The sequence below is a fragment of the Cyprinodon variegatus genome, unplaced genomic scaffold (assembly GCF_000732505.1).
Source record: "Cyprinodon variegatus isolate N-32 unplaced genomic scaffold, C_variegatus-1.0 Scaffold1294, whole genome shotgun sequence".
Taxonomy (NCBI): Eukaryota; Metazoa; Chordata; class Actinopteri; order Cyprinodontiformes; family Cyprinodontidae; genus Cyprinodon; species Cyprinodon variegatus.
The window spans coordinates 618-2,335 of NW_015151747.1; the positions used below are offsets into that span (position 1 = coordinate 618).

General features: G+C 50.6%; 1 protein-coding gene across 1 annotated transcript in view; it reads left to right on the forward strand.

The window, feature by feature from the left end:
• The first annotated feature begins 649 nt into the window (after window positions 1-649).
• The window catches only part of LOC107102665 (dual specificity testis-specific protein kinase 2-like), a 2,265-nt gene continuing 1,196 nt past the window's right edge, over window positions 650-1,718 (forward strand). The window contains exons 1-3 of the mRNA XM_015402052.1: window positions 650-1,024; window positions 1,115-1,198; window positions 1,299-1,385. Coding sequence (XP_015257538.1) covers window positions 650-1,024; window positions 1,115-1,198; window positions 1,299-1,385 — 546 coding nt within the window. The remainder of the gene's footprint in view (window positions 1,025-1,114; window positions 1,199-1,298; window positions 1,386-1,718) is intronic.

The window sequence follows — 1,718 nt, forward strand, 5'->3', positions numbered from 1 at the left end:
TTCTAACTAAAGGCTGTTGTTCTGCACTCAGGCTGTTAGCTGCCAGCTGCACATCAAACAGCAGCTCCTCTCTCAGTTGAAGGTTCTTGGTTTATGATACATACTGAACCTGGTAAACCAGAAACAAGCTGACCTCATTAATTAAAGGGGCGGAGTCAGAAGCTCAGTATGATTTAATATGAAGGCTTTGAGGCAGTGCTCAGTGGCGCAGTGGGTAGCACTGCTGCCTTGCAGCAAGAAGGTTCTGGGTTCAATTCCCCGGGGTCCTCCCTGAGCATGTGTGGGTTCTCCTGTTTGTCTCTGTGTTGCCCTGCGATGGACTGGAGACCTGTCCAGGGTGGACCCCGCCCCTCTGTCCAGGGTGGACCCCGCCTCTCGCCCCTAAACAGCTGGAGATAGACACTAGCTCCCCTCGCCACTCCACTTGGGATTAAGCGTGTAAGAAAATGGATGAAGGTTTTCAGATTAAACGATGGGGCCCTGCTGTATCTATGAATCTTATTTCTGTTATAATTTGTTGTTGCTCCACTTGTGGATAAACTTAAGCATCTTCTCTGCTTACATAACCAGACCAGGTAACCAGACAACGCTGAGCACCACGCCATAAAATAAAGGAATCAATCAGAAATGAACTTTTACCTTAAGAGAGATGAGTGAGAACTTCCAGCACAGATCAGTGCAAAGGCAGCATCAGGATGAGTGCTTCTCTTTGGAGTCACAGTCAGCCATCAGTCAGCCATCCGTCCACACAGGAAGCTCCAATCAGACACATTTTCCCCGCCATAAGGGCCCCGCCTCTCTGAACTACAGACCCTCCCCCTGTCAGTCCATGTCCTGTGTTTCCCTCCAGAACTGTCTGATCCGGGTGACGCCTCGCGGTCGGGAAGCTCTGGTGACGGATTTTGGGCTGGCGAGGGAGGTGGTGGAGCCGCCTGTGAAGGACCCTGGCAGGAAGCTGTCGTTGGTGGGCTCAGCCTTCTGGATGGCTCCTGAGATGCTCAGAGGAGAGCCCTACGACCGCAAGGCGAGTCCAGGCTGGGCTTCGGTCGCTGGCCAGAAACCATCATTACCTGTTTGTTACTCTTGAAAGACGTGATTCTCTGACTTGTTTCAGGTGGACGTTTTCTCCTTCGGGATTCTTCTCTGTGAAATCTTTGCCAGGATCCCAGCAGACCCAGAGGTCCTCCCCAGAACCCAGGTAGAGATCAGGAACAGGACCCACCATGCTAGCTAACAGCATTCAGGGTGTAAACAATGAAGCAGAGGTACAGCTCAGTGCTGATGATGGTGTGTTTCAGGACTACGGGCTGGATGTGGAGGCCTTCAGCAGGATGGTTCCTGACTGCCCTCAGCGCCTCCTGCAGGTGGCAGCCAGCTGCTGCATGGTACGTAGTGTTGCTATTGGACCGCTGGGTTCCTCCTGTGAGGGATTGAATCTAGAAATGTATTTCTACTTTGAAGTCACCTGTTCAGCTGATCTGCCACCTACTAAAGATCTGACCTGAACCTGGATGACTCCCTGAAAAGCACCGAGCTCAGATCAGATCTACAATGACTGATCTTATTTCTACAGGTCCTATCATGTCATCTCAGATTAGCTTATAGATCCAGATCAACCAGATCACCAAGGTTAAAGGGGTTTCTTAAGTTTTCTATCTAAGGAAAACCAGCTAATTGCATCGACTCATTGACTCTTCAGCAATCCCTCACACTAAGCA